Below are 15565 nucleotides of genomic sequence, written 5' to 3' on the forward strand. Positions count from 1 at the left end.
TGCGGGTCCTTCGGATGAGACCTTAAAAACCGAGGCGTTGGCACGATAAAGATCTCTCACTGCTCAATGGCCCTGAGTGCCGAGTAAAGGTCAAAATTTGAACCCCTTCACCGGTATATGGTGACGTCTCTATATGAGTGAAAAATTCTCGAATGGGCCGTTAAACAACATACAATCAATAAATCAATCTAAATTGTTATGTTTGAAGAGCGATAACTCTGTCTGTTAAATAAATTCGAGCACTGGACCAGGGCGAGAATAAAACGGGAAGAAACCGTAATATATAGTAGTCAAACGCTGAAAGACATTTTAAAGTTTATGTCTTTAAATTATCCGTATAGAATGGGTGAAAGTACGTAAAGTATTGTTCTATAATTCGTGCGTTACATTTATTAAATAGCCGTGAATCCTTGACAATTAATTCTCAAAATATCTTTTATTACAGATGGCTTTACAAAAATGGATGTACATAATATTGTAGCAAGTTAAAGAAGTGAAGAATTGTTTTTATTGCTTCAGATAAACAGCAATCGTTTTTTTTATGATAAATAAATGAGAAAATATTCGGTGAGATGTAATTTATATAATTTGTGAACAATACATCGAAACTGTGTTCTTTGAGTATAATGTGAGGGGGACGTTGGGCTTTGCAATACCCTTATTTCACTGAAGGCTACATTTAGGTTCAGATGAAGAAAAATATAAACGACCATGGATGAAATGCTCCTGTCTTGATTTAGTAAAAAAACATGTACATGTAGTTTATTTATATTTTTATTTATAACTGTATTTACATGTTAAAGTAACAAAACAAGTGGACATTTAATAACAAGCACTGTCTATCAAACACTCCCTCCAAATGTTTACGTTGTCTCAGCCACTCTGTGAACTTTGTTTATTTTCTGAATTAAGTTGTTCTCCTTCTCCCTCAGTTTAGCAGCTATATCCAGCTGTGAAAAAAAGAAATTATTCTATCAACAGAGAAATTTTATAGACATAGAAATTCATCAATTGATTTAATCTCTAATGCACTGCTGTGATTATGTTCAAAGAAATTATTTATCAGCAAAGCAGGTCAGTACATAGGAATCATCGCCCAGGGTCTGTACTCTTCTCACCTTGGAACCACCATAGATAACAAATTAGATATTTAAAACATGAATTGGTTGTCAAAAGATCTTTTGCAAAAGCAAACATTGTAGGTCAGTGATGTCATGAGATGACCTTGCACTTTACCTTTGATCTATTTTTTTTTTAATAACATTCTTTAAATGGCTAATGATAGGCTTAGCATGCCTGCTGCTTACGTATTCTATAAATTTTGAATTTATATCAATAGGTGAAAATTTTATATTTAGCATGTTAATATCTTGCTGCAAGTTCTTCAGAGTAATATGACCTTTTATAACCTTGACTTGTATTCTGAATTTTACTCTAAATTCGAATAAAATTATGTTTCAAACTTAGTCCTTAGGTGGCTACAAGATTTTCCTCAAAACGTAATGTTCTTTGGATACTCTAGCTTTTAAATTTGTACCAGCTTTTGATTTTATATAATTATGAAACAATACAAACAACACTTAACAATAAGTACCACATTCTTACATTCACCTTATTACAAATATTGTAATAACATGTACGCTACCCTAATATAGATTTTCCATAAGCTGACATCAACAAGTCTGTTAACCGTTTTTTTACAAGTACAAACCTGCATGCCTGAAATCTGCTTCTTTGTGACAATTTTTATGGATACTAAATGATAAAATTGACATAAGATCTTTTTTTGTGAAACTTTAGAACAGTGCTAGTCTGAGAACCTAATATCTGCTCCTTTATGACTCTAAACTATAAGTACATGCACTTAGCTGAAGGCCTGACATTAGTTCCTTAGTGACATTTTATAACTGCTTTTGGGACTTTTTAAGACATGTACTACCCAGAAGGTGCCTCCGACATTTTATTACTGACATTGGCTCTTTTGAGACACTTTAATACATGTACTAACCTGTACGTCTGACACCAGTTCCTTTGTGACATTTTATTACTGACATTTTTGTGACATTACTGACATTGGCCCTTTTGAGACACTGTACTAACCTGTAGGCCTGACATCAGCTCCTTTGTAACACTCTCTACCACTTCTATGACATCTTGTGGGGTAAGTTCAGAGAAAGCATCAATATCCTCCACTGGTGGCGGTTCTGACATTTTAGCAGAATCATCCACCTGAAAAGTAAAAATAATCAGGTTTGAATGATGCTTACATTGTACATGTATCAGCTCAGATGTTTTTCAAGCTACATGTATCTTAAACATAAAAAAAAAATCACAACAAGAGAGCAACACATCCACTCTTTCATTTTGTTAAAATTAACCAATAAATCTCTTCAGCCTAAATCATAAACAAAATAAACACAATTTTTTATAGGGGGAGGGGTGGGGTGGGGTTCTTTTGTTAAACTTTTGTATCAGATAAAAATAAGAAATTTGGGAAAGGATTTTGCACATGCATTTGTTCACTATGGAGAGAATCAAAAATAGTTGAAGCCATAGGGAGTATTAAATCATTTTTAGATAAATTTTATTACTGAGTAAAAGTCATAACAATGTAGAGTGAAAGAAATATAAATATCAATATTCATTGTTAGCAGGGCTGGTAAATTTATGAATTTAAGGCTGAAATTTTTACCTACGTTTTGTATGATTAAGCAAATACTGTATACAGGGTTATTTTTGCTTATGTTATTTTCAGCCTTTAATTCACACTTACAAACAATTTTGCCCCATTTTAAATTTGCCCATGCAGACACAGCTGTGGTTAAAACATAATGATTTTTACTCTGAATTCACCCCTTTTAAATTTGCCCACTTGTGACAACGGCGAAATAAAATGGGAACAAAAATTTCTCTGTATACAGTAATGGATATAAGATTGAAAAAAAAAAATTAATTTGATAAACTGGAAAGGGAAGAAGAAAAAAATGCAATGTAAGAAAAGATTTTGAAAACAAGGAACCAAGGTTGACCTCTGATGGTTCTAAGTGTAAAATGTCTGCTTCCTCTGTCACCTATAGTACAATAACAAAGATCATCTTCACAGCACTGCTAATTAAGATTTTTTAAAATTTAATTTAAGTACCTTCAAAGAAAAATAGTGGGGCTTTTGTTCCATTATCATGTGAAATAAATTTGTGTCAATGTGACATTGTTGTATGATTTTGAAGGCCCAACAGCCTTTGTAAAGGTATATATACATGTAGCATATCTTTAGTTCAACTTCAGCAAGAATATACTACCAAAAGCTTTATTTTTTCCAATCAAGTGTAACAAAGATTATGAAAGCTCGGATTTTTTTTTACAACAGATGGACAATGACATCAAAACTAATGAGACTTAAACTCAGCCCCACAGAGGGTTAATGTACTAAAAATTCTATTAAGTTATCAAACAGAAATTGTTTTCTACGTAATAGGATCCAGTAAACACTATACAAACCTCTGGTTCTGGTGAGGGAGGGGGTGTGGCTATGTAGGCGGTGAACAGACTTTCTTCCACACCTTCATCCAGGGGTGGGGGGAAGGGCAGGGCTGCTGGCTTAGCCACCTCTATCTCTAGCTGTAGTATTACATCAACATTATAGATAAATACATACAAACAATATCTTCTATATGGATATCATTATTATTTTGTACTATTACATTGTTTTCTACATATATAGTGCAGTTTCAACTATAATGTGGATGACTGAATTAGTAGCTGTTCAAACTTGCATCACATTAAACAGCAAAATGTATAATATATACTTTATATTTTGTTTCTGAGCATACTGCTGCATTGGAAAAGTTTAGTAAATTTTCTTGAGTATAGTCTAGAGTGTCTTCTATAATTAACAGGTAACAGCTTATATCATCTTCAGAGTTGACTGAAGGAAACATCCTAAATTCCTGACTATTATCGAAATTTATTAAAGAGAATCTATATTTAAAGAATATAGTACCTAATGCATCAAATGAAAATAAGATTGTAAACAATATATCTAAAGTGGAGATCATTAATACTTAGCCTATCAGCTGTAGTATAGATTATAATACTTACATCGGTGCCTATAATCTCCTCGGCTTGTGTGTGTGAGAACATAAACTCAAACAGTTTGTAATGTTGAAAGAGGCTGAAGATACATTATTAAAGCAAGAATAAGTACAGGAATAACTACACAATTGTAATATACATAACATCAAAATGCATGAACAATACTGTAGATTCCTTATTTTTCGAGAGTACTTATTACTGCAAAATGGCGCTCTTTAAAGTCAAATGGCTAGAACAATAATTCATAAGAGGATCGATGGTTGATCAAGAGATTTTACATGGTTTTTAGCACCATAAAAATAAATCGAGTAATTTTATTTTGCAAGTGGTGTTTCTCACAAAATTATACAATAATTATTTCCTCGCGTATATTTAGAAATCTACAGTATACCTCTTGAGTACAAATCAAACATAAATGTTGTTACTTAGAACCAGAGTAATTCAAAACATCCCTGGCTTATTTCAGAGGAAATAAATCCTTAACAGATATTATTGATAACTGTATACAAATTGTATGAAAAAAATTATTGTTCAAATATAAATTGAATTTAATGTCTCTCTTTTTTAAGAGATTGAGTATCACATACTTTGACTTTTCCTGCAGGTATAATAACTATTAATACACTTCATAAAAAATAAACCCAAGAGAGAGAAAAACTCTTCCTTTAAAATTTGCAGCAGAACATGATTTTTCTATATATATTTCAATAGGAAAACATAAAAATAGTACCACAAACTATACTCAGTTTATAGCAATACGATAAAACTTGATAAAAATTTTAGATTTTATTAATTCTAAAGAACATTATGTCAAATTTTCAGAATTTTTTTCTGACGAGATTTTTTTACGCTGTATATTAACTCATGAGCTCAAATTTTAAATGAGTGAAATATGTAGAAATAATTAGGGTGGTGTGTTTCGGGATGTTTTATCTTGCTTTGTATCCAGTACCTTGTAAACATGTACTCTGATATGCTTTTCGCCTGCTGTAAGTTAAAAAAATCTAATCCTGCTGATTTGACATCAGAATATTCCGGTTCTATTCCGCGTAACATTTTCTGCATTTCCTTCAGATTATCAACTAAATGCAGGTGCTGATCTACAAATAAAAAGGAAGACAGTAAGTTTGTATTAAAATGTACCCCGGGGTATTGACTGTTTATTCTCAGTTGAGCATTAAATAATAATATTTTCTTCAGACAAGATGCTATTTTTTAAACAATAAGTGCATACAAACTGAATATTGCATGTAATGCATTAAGAGAATTTATTGAAACATTTTGATACCTAAAGACCAATAATCAGCTAAAAGATATATTCACTTGGGGAAGGGAGAGGGGGTTAATTTGTGTCTGTTACATGTATATAGCACTCACTGTAACACTAGCAAAGTGCATGTAAGTATACTGTTTCTAGAGGACAGTATGTTCAATCTACCACTAAACTGCCAGTTCACCATGGTAACATCAAAACAGTTCAATATTTGTACTTTGATTTGACATATAGAATATATCATAGAGTTTTAAATCTGATCAAATGTTTGCAATAAAGCAAGTACATTGTTAGTACAAGTTTATACCAGTGTCATGAAATTTGAAGATAATAAATAGTGATCATTCTCAAAAGTCCATTTAAACAATACAAATTATGAGCAAAGCCTATAAGGACCCCTGAATACAGAGGTGGGATCTGGTGCCATGGAGGAATAAGCATCCCATGTCTACAGGTCACACTCACCATGTGCTCCTTGTCAAGACTTGGGAACATTAAAATCTGTACACAATTCATTGTGATTATTTGTACAAAAAGTACATGGGTATATAAAAATATTAGCAATTGCATAAATCAAACCAAAGATTGAAGTTATCACTATATTATTCATTTAACTCTTAATGATTAAATCAAATACAAACCTTTGACATTTGTAAACAATGTATGCACCACTGTAAAGAATCCGGACAGCTGTTGAGGAGTAAATGACTGTTGTTTTCCCCACCAGATGGCGCTTGTGTAGTAGTCTAATGTAGCAGCATCTTGCAGGTGCGTGCGGTAGTTGGATAAAGAAAATGTTTCACATAATTTTCTGTAAAATAGCATGAAATTACTTAAATTTGAATGGAATGAAATATATTCTGTAGAGAAATCACTATTTATTATATATTTTTAAAAAATGATCACACTGGATCCTGCAGTATGCTTATAACAGTAATCTTGAAAATCAACCTTAGATTGAGTAATCAACATCAAAGTAGATATGCATCTTTTTCTAAAAATCTTTTACCTACATAGTGAATAGTAAGTCAAATGTTTAAAATATTTAATTTTTCAAGTTTTTGTGCCAGAGAAGAATTTTGTTCACAGAAAAATAATTAAATCATCATTTATGTATTCATATTTTTTGTATGGTCATCAGATTGCAATTTTATGATCACAACCTAGAAGTATGATATATCATATAAGTTATAAAGTATTATATATATTCTGATTGCATATAATTCTTCAGTTTGTCAAACTGAAATTTTCCATTACCTGCATGAATTTCATTATTTATTGCTTACACTCATTGACAAAAAGATATGATTGTAATTAAGGAGGCTGGGGGGTCAACAATTAACCATCAGATATAATTTATGTTTTTTAGATATGATATCTTAAGCTGTCAGTTATCATTTGGCAAAGAAAAATTCATACATTTTAGTTTTAAAATTTGATCATTTTTGTATATCTTTATATGGAGCTCTTCTTCTAAAGGAGATCAATACAGTCTAAAAATGGCCACGACCACCCAGCCCTCTTAACAAAAAACATGAAAAACACACAAAATACATTAATGCTAGAGATAATTAAAAATTTATGTACCATATTACTGTATTTGTGTTCCAATAAAAAATCAGGGTGCATATAAAATTGAAGATCATAAGAATGGCATTCATAAGGTCTGTCATCTAGTAATTTTAAAATATCTTGTATTTGTTGTTGTTATTTTTTTTTCTTTTATAAATGCTTTGAATTACAGTCAAATTTACACATGATTTTTATCTTCAGTAGTAAGCATTGCTTTAAATGTTTAAAATTTAGCTTTGACATCCTTGTTCTATACAGATTAAAAATAAAGTTATCAACATTAGGAACACTAAGTAGTTATTTAAAAGCCTGACTTTCAGATTTTTTTTTCTCAGAACAGGAGAACTGAGGAGCTCCCTTACATGTATGCGTACAGTTGAACTTCATTATCTCGAACACCGATATCTTGATACCAGGGATTATGTCCAAGTGATTTTGCAGTTCCAACCACTTTTTTCTCTCTCTGTTTTTTTTAACCTTATTATCTCGAAATGTCTGATATCTTGAAGTAGAATCTCAGTCCTGTCAAGTTCCAGATAACATGGTTTAACTGTACTTACTTCTGAATATCTGTGACTTCTAGACTCAGGAGCTCTGTACATTGTTCCTGTGACAGAATCTTGTATGCAAAACTCTCAGCTTGATCATCAACCTCATCTTCTCCCTGTGTAATTAATTCAAAATCATTAAACAGTGTTGACTACAATTATATAAAACTTACAATTTATAATACCCATAAAAGGGAAATTTTGTTGGGGTGTGGGTTGGGGTAAAAATCTTGTCTGTTTTCCATTGATTTTTGCAGTAAATAACAAGTTTTACCCAAATTAAAGAGTTATCTCTCTTTGATTTCCCAAATATGTGAGAAATCATATGAATATCTATATAAATCTGAAAAAGCATTCAAATATGTTAACTTGAGAAAACTGACTTAGAGGCAGGAGGCAGAACAATACTATTGTTCCCAGTTCTTTTATTTGAAGTAATGATATACTAGTGCTGCCGACCAGAATTTGACATCTATCCGGAGTGGTTTTCAGGACATCTAATAAATATTCATTGGAGGTGGGGCTATTGATGTGTCATGTCAGCATTTCATCTCTCTCTTTCTCTCTCAATATTTATTGAAATTTTATATTAAAACAATTCCCACACACTTAAAATAATAAATTACCCTGTTGATTTAAACTTGATTTATATGAAGATTATATGCATTTGTAGTGAAAAAATATTAAGAAATGCAACTAGAACTGTCCAATAGGGACAAATACCCCCCGCTGGGTTTTTCAGAGAAAGTACCAAATCACTAATGTTTTCTAGATGTGAGAGGTTTTCACAATTTCCTTACACATTTCCAGTGAAAATTTAATTACTCATTATATTTTTTATATGTCCATCTTAAGACGGTACGTATTATGTTATAGCGTTCATGTCCCTCCGTCCGTCTGTTAGCTTTTTCATGTCCGGCTCATAACAGTAATACTATTAGGCATAGAATTATCAAACTTTGTCAGCTGATACATCTAGGGTAGAAGGTGTGTTGCACATTAAAACCAGGTCGCTCTGACATTTAATAAAGACGCTATGGCCAAATATGGAAAAATCATAACTAGAAAACCATTAGACTTAGAATCAAAAAAACTATGTCTTTTAACTTTTAAATTACACAATCCCAAAAGATGTCAGAGTATTGCAGTATCTTTATTAAAAAAGTGTTAAATCAAGAAAATACTAGTCTTATTTTTTTCATTATGTTCTTTACAGCAATCTGTAACAAGAAAAATTCCACCTCTCCCATGGGTGTAATGATCAGGCACTGGTCAAGGAAAATTTTGATAGCAGAAAATTGCATGTCAAATTAGAGATAAATTGATGAGTTTAGTGTGAGGAGCTAACTGGTAGAGCATCTCTGATCAAGCAGGTGTTATCTACATCTCTTGGGAAATGGGCAAAAGGAATCAGTCTCTTAATTAATTGCTTGTGTTGTATTGAATTGTTCTTGTTGGCTAGTCTTACTTTCAAGATAAATTTGATGTAATTAAAACTAATTTGATATTGTTTATAATAATTAAAACTTAAATGATATTGTATAATATAATTTAAACTAATTATTTATTGTACATTTTTTATTTGAATTTTTATATCTTTACAACAAATTGCAGACTGCCTTGTCTCACTAAGATGTCATTCGACCAATTGAATCTAAACTGTTTATGATAATTTAACAATATTTGATGGGCATATAATGCTGTGGTGGGGCACTTTATTTTAATGAATGAAACTAAGGTGCAGCCTAATAAAACATCAACACTAATAATTACAGTGTTTTTTATTACATTGAAAAAATAGTTTGCAACTATCTGTCATCTTTGTGAGACATGACACTCTGCAAATTGATTGTTGAAAAAAAAAATATCATAATTAATTATACAAAATCAAATTGATTTTAATACCTTTATATCAAACTCATTTTAAAAATAAAAGGCTGGTTTTAGTAACTATGTATTTTGACAGACATAAATAACAATTAATAGACTTAGACAACAGAGATCTTTATTTCTTTCTGCCCAATTCCCCGGAGATATAGATAAGACCTGCCTGATCAGAGATGCCCTAACAGCTTCCCACACTGAACTCATTAATTAATCTTTAACTGGATGCATGTCCACTCATTACTCCCAAGGGACAAATGGATTTACACTATTTGCTGTGTAATGTAAAAACTGTTTTTAATACTTTGTGGGTTTTTTTTAGTTCTAATGAGTAGTTTTAAGCTGCTGTAGTTCACATTTTTGTACAGATGTTCTAGATTCTATGTCTCAAACCTTAGACATGAACCCGAAATGACTAAGTCAATAAAAATGAAAAAAAACACCTGTAAAATGCAGAAAAATTATCAAATAATGTTGAAAATACCAGGTGCACATCTTCATATGGTAAATAATAAGTGTACAAATTTTCATACAAATCTATGCAATAGTTTCTGGGAACAGATCCAGACAAAACCACATAATAAAAATGAAAAAACACCTGTAAAATGCAGAAAAATTATCCAATCATAATGAAAATACCAGGTGCACACCTTCATATGGCGAATAATAAGTGTACAAATTTTCAGACAAATCCTTCCAACAGTTTCCAAGAAATGGTCAGGACAAAATCTCGTCTACAGACAGACGGACAGACGGACAGACAGACGGACAGACAGACGGACATGCTGATTCCAATATACCCCCCCTAAACTTCGTTTGCGGGGGGTATAATTAATATGGTGTGTTGTATCAGTTTACAATAATGACAGTAATGTCAATATAAAATTCAAAGATTTATCTAATTCTTTATGCTTAATGAAGAAAAAAAATCTTTTAAAAAGAAGTACAATAAAAAAAAAATCATTGCAAATCCATAAATATTGGAGTCCATCTACACAAACAAGCTGTAAATAATTAAAAAAACACCATTGAAGATCCATAAATAATAGAGTCCATCTACATAAAACAGCTGTGAATATTAACACAAGACTACTGTTAAAGCATGTTTTTGAGACACTCGACATATATTGTTAATGACATGCTAAATTTTGTCAAAATAATGTATGTAAGTAACCTATATCCCCTCCCATATACACGCATCAAGCAGTCAAGTTTATGCTGCAAATGCCAAATAGGATTTACAACGAAATTTTCAACAACCTTAAGTTTTAGTGAAAGATAAAAGGGTCTTCTAGTGCCTTACGTCTGCTATAGTGACGGTTTTCTTTCCCTTTGCATCAGTTTTTGACAAATTATTCCCAGATAACGGTGTTTTGCTTGATTTTCCAGAAACTTTCGTATTACTTTTCGTCGCCATTTTGTTTGTTGCTAAAACAAATTTCTATTATTTAACTTCGATAATTAAAGAGTTCTACAAAAGGACGGTTACTCTTACTTACCGTTTTCTTTCCCTTCTCTTTTCTTGTTGACTGAAAAATAAAGTATTTAATAAGATGAAACCACCACAGACAGAATCGAAAATAATAATTAATAATAATTATTGATAATAATAATAATAAAAAGAATACAAATAGAAATTGACTGTTTCCTTTGCCATATTATTTTCCTTTTTTTAATTCAGCGAAAAAAATGTTTATTTTTCGATATGCTGATTGAAAAAAAAAAGATTTTTAAAAATCTTTCTACAGATAGATTAGTAACAGACAATGACTGGATAGGCAAATGAAAAGAGGTTTTTTTTGTGCGTGTTTTTTTACGTGTGTTTGTTTGTTGTTTGTTTTGGTTTTGTTTGTTTGTATTTTTTTTTTTTTTTTGGAGGGGGGGGGGGGGGTCAGATCTGCGACAGTAACGATCTCACACATAAATGAACACGGTTTGGTTAATGAAAAGGAATCCTCTTCAAAGTTTATATATAGGAGGAGGAAATGTAAAAATCAGGAAATCAATATTTAATACCCTCGGGCGGCCACACGGGGACTCGTGGGCAACCAGTGTGTTCCCTCCAGCTATTTCCTCATCCGAGTCAATCTGATATTGTCAAGAATTACATCAGTTCAAAAACAGTAGAAAGGTGCTTAACCTCCAAAAAAAGTGAAGATTAAGAATGTTTTGATCGAAACGTTACTACGGATAATTTTGCTTTTAGAATAGAAAAAAAATTGAATACTCACTTTTCTTCCAGCCATGATAAAGTCCCCAATAGATCACATATATGTTTTACACTGAAAGCATAAAAGTAACTTAAGTCAAAAATAACATGTAATGGTCAAACTGTTCCTGTAACTAGGCATTTCCTGCACGGATTTACAATCCTCTTATGTCCGAATCATATCGCAGAACGACAATCAATCAATTAAAATCTGTTTTTAATACGCTTAGGATTAATTTCTTTTAATCCGTCCATTTGACTATAAACTTAAGCACATATATCAAATTAGAGAATTAAATATTTTTGTGCATATTCACCATACCTGTCCAAGAAAGACAAATTTGTATTTTTAGAGGTGAAACGTTAAATTTTAACAGCAGAGTATTCTTTTGTCATCAAGAAAAAAAAATTAAAAGATAAAAAATGAAATTAAAGAAAATTAACCAACAAAAAGTATTTATACCAACCAAAATCCGTTTCTATCCACATATCTGCTACGATGATACACAATGCTATGATGTTAAACCTAGAGACTTCATATACAAAGAAATGCCGATTGCAAACCCCGTAGATCTTCTTACGGAGTTTGAACTTAAGTATACCCTGTCGACCTTCATAGATACTGTAAAAGAAACTTAATCAGGTGTGGGGCTACTAAAGAATATACCAGGTTCTATACAATGATCTTATCGCGGTTAAAAAGCTAGAAACGCTGCTTAATTCTGACCGGGTAGGGTTTGATAACGCGACATATTCCTCGAGTTAAAGGATTCTCATTCCTGTAAATACAAAAGCTACTTGGTTGAAACTATCTCATAAGCTAAAAAGATTTATAAAGCTCTTATGCAAGAGAGATTTGAAAAACAATGGTTTCATTTTATTTTGTATATGCGAAAAACTGCATGGGAAAATGTGAAGTGAGCACTGACTTTTTGAAAAAAATCCTGACACAAATAAAGCTCATTATTTCCAGTCATGATAAAATTACAAGTCTCCCCTTCCCTGCCCTACCCCATGCAATCATCTAGTCACCTCAGCTGAGAGAAACCTGTTGTTAGGCTGTTCAGGAAAGGTCCTCTGGTAGTCCTTTATATTTACCGGTATGACATAACCTCACCTTTCCTCCATCAAACCTAGCATCGTCATCCATTCAGTAAAAGGATGAGAATTAAATATACATATACACGATACCGACCAACCCAATTCCATTTTTTCTATAGAATAAAAAGTCCGGCTCCGACAATGTGATTATATAGACCCCATCCACTCCTTTGCAAAACTTCGTCAGATTTCACTTTTTATGCATACTTTGTATTTGTTCATGGGCGAAAGGAATGTTTACTGTAAATCACACAAGTATTTCTTGTGACTTTATTTTCGCACGACGATTTGTATTTTGCATTGTACAGTTTATTCGCAACAAATAATTTTAAAAAAAGGTACTTTATGTTAGGCTATTGCGATTTACAGTCTATACAAGTGAGTAACATTCTATCAAAGGTTATAAATATCTTCTATTTATGTGATGTGTCTTAATATAAGGAGAGCATTATGTGTCAAAACTTCAATAAAAGTACGATAAACTTATCATTGAAGAGGAGAAAATCTAGCTAGAATAATTTTAACATGTTCCATAAATCAATAAATTTTTACCGATAGAGCTCTAAGTAAATCTTAAATATTCCGTATATACTGAGGAATGATCAATTGGTGAGTAAGGAAATCACAAATAATATTGTCCACTATACCATTCAGGCGCATTATCTTTCTTTGGTTTACAATCTAATTGTATACACATAATTTATAAATGTGTTCAAATCTCAATACCTATTAGATACCAATTCAAAAATATTGATGATTACAGATGCATGCACGGGTCTAGAAGGGGTCCTCCCCGCCCCCCCCCCCCCCCCGGATTTTCAGCGTTTTCTAAGTTAAGGTAAAGTAACAAATATATTACACGAAACCCAGTAAATTAATAAGCAGAATCATATATATGAGGAAGAGCGACTTGCACCTTGCATCCCCCACAGGAAATAGGTTTTTAGGGTTTAGAGATTTTTTTTCTTGTTAAAAAAATTTCAGAGTCGGACCCCCCCCCCCCCCCGAAAAAATCCTGGATCCGCGTATGCAGATGCGTTCTAAAAAAAATAGATGTATGTGTCATCTATACATAAAAAAAAAACATTCTACACCTCCCCCACATTCGTCAGAGTGTATATTCTATAAGAAAAAGCCATTACTCCGATCTCGCAGTACCTGTGTTGTAAGACGTACAGGAACACTGAGATGACAATCTTCACGGACAATTACTGTCGACATATTATGAAATTCTTCTGCACAACACATTGCTAAAGCTATCGCTGTCATCTTTCACCGTAACAAAAACACCATACAGCGGTCAGACAAAGCCTTTCCGCTCAGACTAAATGTATCAGGTTTGATTATGTTCTTATTAATCGGTCTTCTTCATTATTGTCATTGCGACTTGTCTTCAGAAAATAATGAGATCATGTGTTGAAACGGATTCCGTACGTATAGGATACCACAACCTAACGATATATGTCGTACTGGCGTACATGTAGATGAAAAAAGGGACTTAACACTTACATGTATATTTACATTCGTTAAACACTAATTACATGTATATTTTAAAAGTAAATTTCCTTATCTATTTTCCTAAAAAGTTGTATTCTAATTCAGTGTAATGTCAAATTTGTAAATTTTATATATAATTTGCCTCCGCTGATTTTTCATGTAATTTATTTCATGGTATAAGGTTCACCTTGATTCAAGGTTTACTTTTGTTCTGGTATATAGCTACATGTATATAGAATATCGTGAGTGAGGCAGGATCTGTTGCCGGGATCTATTTGCCGAGGGAAAGCAATAAAAACCTTACACGGAGAACAAGAATATTGCTGGGCTCCTCAAAGATAAACCATAAAAATCTGTTGTGAAATTAAATACATTGTATTACATAATCAACCTAAAATTCATAAACCCTAATTCACAGCTTAAGCCCGTATACTTCAACTATAATAGTCTGTTCAGTAAACAATTGTGAAAAATACATTGTATTACATAATCAACTTTAAATTCATAAAACCTAAATCACAACTTAAAAAATAAACCTGTACAGTGAAGATGTTGTTCTCATCAGTGATTGATTGATGTTTAGCAATATTATGTTCATATGCTTTCATAACGTATTCGCTATTATAATAACCCAAAGGGGTAATTAATTTTGTGTCCATTAGAATATTTTATCTTATAAAGATCAAAAATTCTCAATCCAGTCATAAGAAATCACTGAACGAAGAAAAGCCTTTGCTCAGGCAAAGCTGTCATCTTCAGTTAACCAAAGATTATCTCGTCATAGAGCCATCTAGAGATTAAATGTCAATTTTTTGTCATCACTCGTTCATAGGACTATTATGATGGTACACATTTCCATTATGGGATAATTTGCATAACGGGCAAAACCGTTTTGCGTAAAATTATATATTCAGGGGGCCCGGGTTCGAATCCCGGTCTGTTCAGTTGCATTTTCTCCTTTCCTGGTACATAATAATTTGGTGAAAGACCAGCCAGGGAAGAGCATGGACTAGTGTCTTTGGGGGTGAAGACCTTTAAGGATGGAGGAATGTGGCGGTCAGATCGCCGGTGGTCAGATAGTTCAGTTAGTAGAGCACTTGACTACAGATTCAGTGGGCCCGGTTTCGAATCCCGGTCTAGTCACTTTCTCCTTGCCTGTTTCATTTATTTTGATGTTTATGAATAGGGGGTTGTCATGGACGCAGTGACTATGGTATTAGATAATTCTTAATTGCTAAAAAATAGTCTTCACATTTCATTTATTTAGAAGTTTGGGATTTGTCTTCTGAAATTGAAGGACAAGATCAAATCCTAAGATCTTATGTGAAAATAACATTTCAAAATGGAAATTTTATGGAGAAACGAACATTTACGAAAGAGAGATGTACA

At 32.3% G+C, this 15565-nt stretch overlaps 1 protein-coding gene across 3 annotated transcripts; it reads right to left on the reverse strand.

Annotated features, from left to right (window-relative positions):
- Positions 1–756: 756 nt before the first annotated feature.
- LOC133192973 (ciliary-associated calcium-binding coiled-coil protein 1-like) lies at positions 757–11630 on the reverse strand. 3 transcript variants are annotated; one of them, XM_061328976.1, is made up of 11 exons: positions 11601–11630; positions 11386–11457; positions 10869–10898; positions 7498–7601; positions 6007–6176; positions 5045–5192; positions 4099–4171; positions 3499–3618; positions 3030–3071; positions 2101–2229; positions 757–950 (listed from the first exon to the last, which is right to left on the reverse strand). In XM_061328976.1, the coding sequence occupies exons 1-11, from the start codon at positions 11613–11615 to the stop codon at positions 864–866; spliced, it is 990 nt and encodes a 329-aa protein (XP_061184960.1). In that variant the 5' UTR covers positions 11616–11630; the 3' UTR covers positions 757–863. The 3 variants fall into 3 exon arrangements, with proteins under 3 accessions (XP_061184960.1, XP_061184976.1, XP_061184968.1); XM_061328992.1 differs by lacking the exon at positions 3030–3071; XM_061328984.1 differs by lacking the exons at positions 10869–10898; positions 11386–11457; positions 11601–11630 and adding an exon at positions 10673–10797.
- Between the last annotated feature and the right edge of the window lie 3935 nt (positions 11631–15565).

Source organism: Saccostrea echinata, unplaced genomic scaffold (genome assembly GCF_033153115.1).
Source record: "Saccostrea echinata isolate AGI-Se365-2 ecotype Australia unplaced genomic scaffold, CSIRO_AGI_Sech_v1 ptg000001l, whole genome shotgun sequence".
NCBI lineage: Eukaryota > Metazoa > Mollusca > Bivalvia > Ostreida > Ostreidae > Saccostrea > Saccostrea echinata.